Below are 269 nucleotides of genomic sequence, written 5' to 3'. Positions count from 1 at the left end.
TGCGGGAGGGCAACCGCGCCCTGCCCAAGATGTGGCTCCACTACTTCCAGGACTGGCTGCGAGGTGAGGGACGTCCCTCTTCCCCGTGATCTCCCCTGCCCAAGGACCCTCTCCCCAGCCTGCACCCTCCCTGCTGCGTGGCACCCTAGGGAGGGTGGTCCCATGGTGTCCCCAGCAGTGCCAAGCTGAGCCCTGGGGTTTCTCCGTGCCCATCCCGCTACCACCACACTCCACAGGATGATGCTGTGCAGGGTGGTGTGCCCCAAGGG

General features: G+C 66.5%; 1 protein-coding gene across 1 annotated transcript in view; it reads left to right on the top strand.

The window, feature by feature from the left end:
• PTCH2 (patched 2) overlaps positions 1-63 on the top strand; it is a gene marked incomplete at both ends in the record, with an annotated part of 5613 nt that extends 5550 nt beyond the window's left edge. Inside the window, 1 exon segment of the mRNA XM_010185209.1 lies at positions 9-63. Within this exon segment, the coding sequence (XP_010183511.1) occupies positions 9-63 (55 nt within the window).
• Positions 64-269: the final 206 nt, after the last annotated feature.

The sequence above is a fragment of the Mesitornis unicolor genome, unplaced genomic scaffold, assembly GCF_000695765.1.
Source record: "Mesitornis unicolor isolate BGI_N332 unplaced genomic scaffold, ASM69576v1 scaffold29445, whole genome shotgun sequence".
Taxonomy (NCBI): domain Eukaryota; kingdom Metazoa; phylum Chordata; class Aves; order Mesitornithiformes; family Mesitornithidae; genus Mesitornis; species Mesitornis unicolor.
The sequence above is the reverse complement of the archived record's forward strand: the minus strand, read 5'-3'. Positions and strand labels throughout refer to the sequence as shown.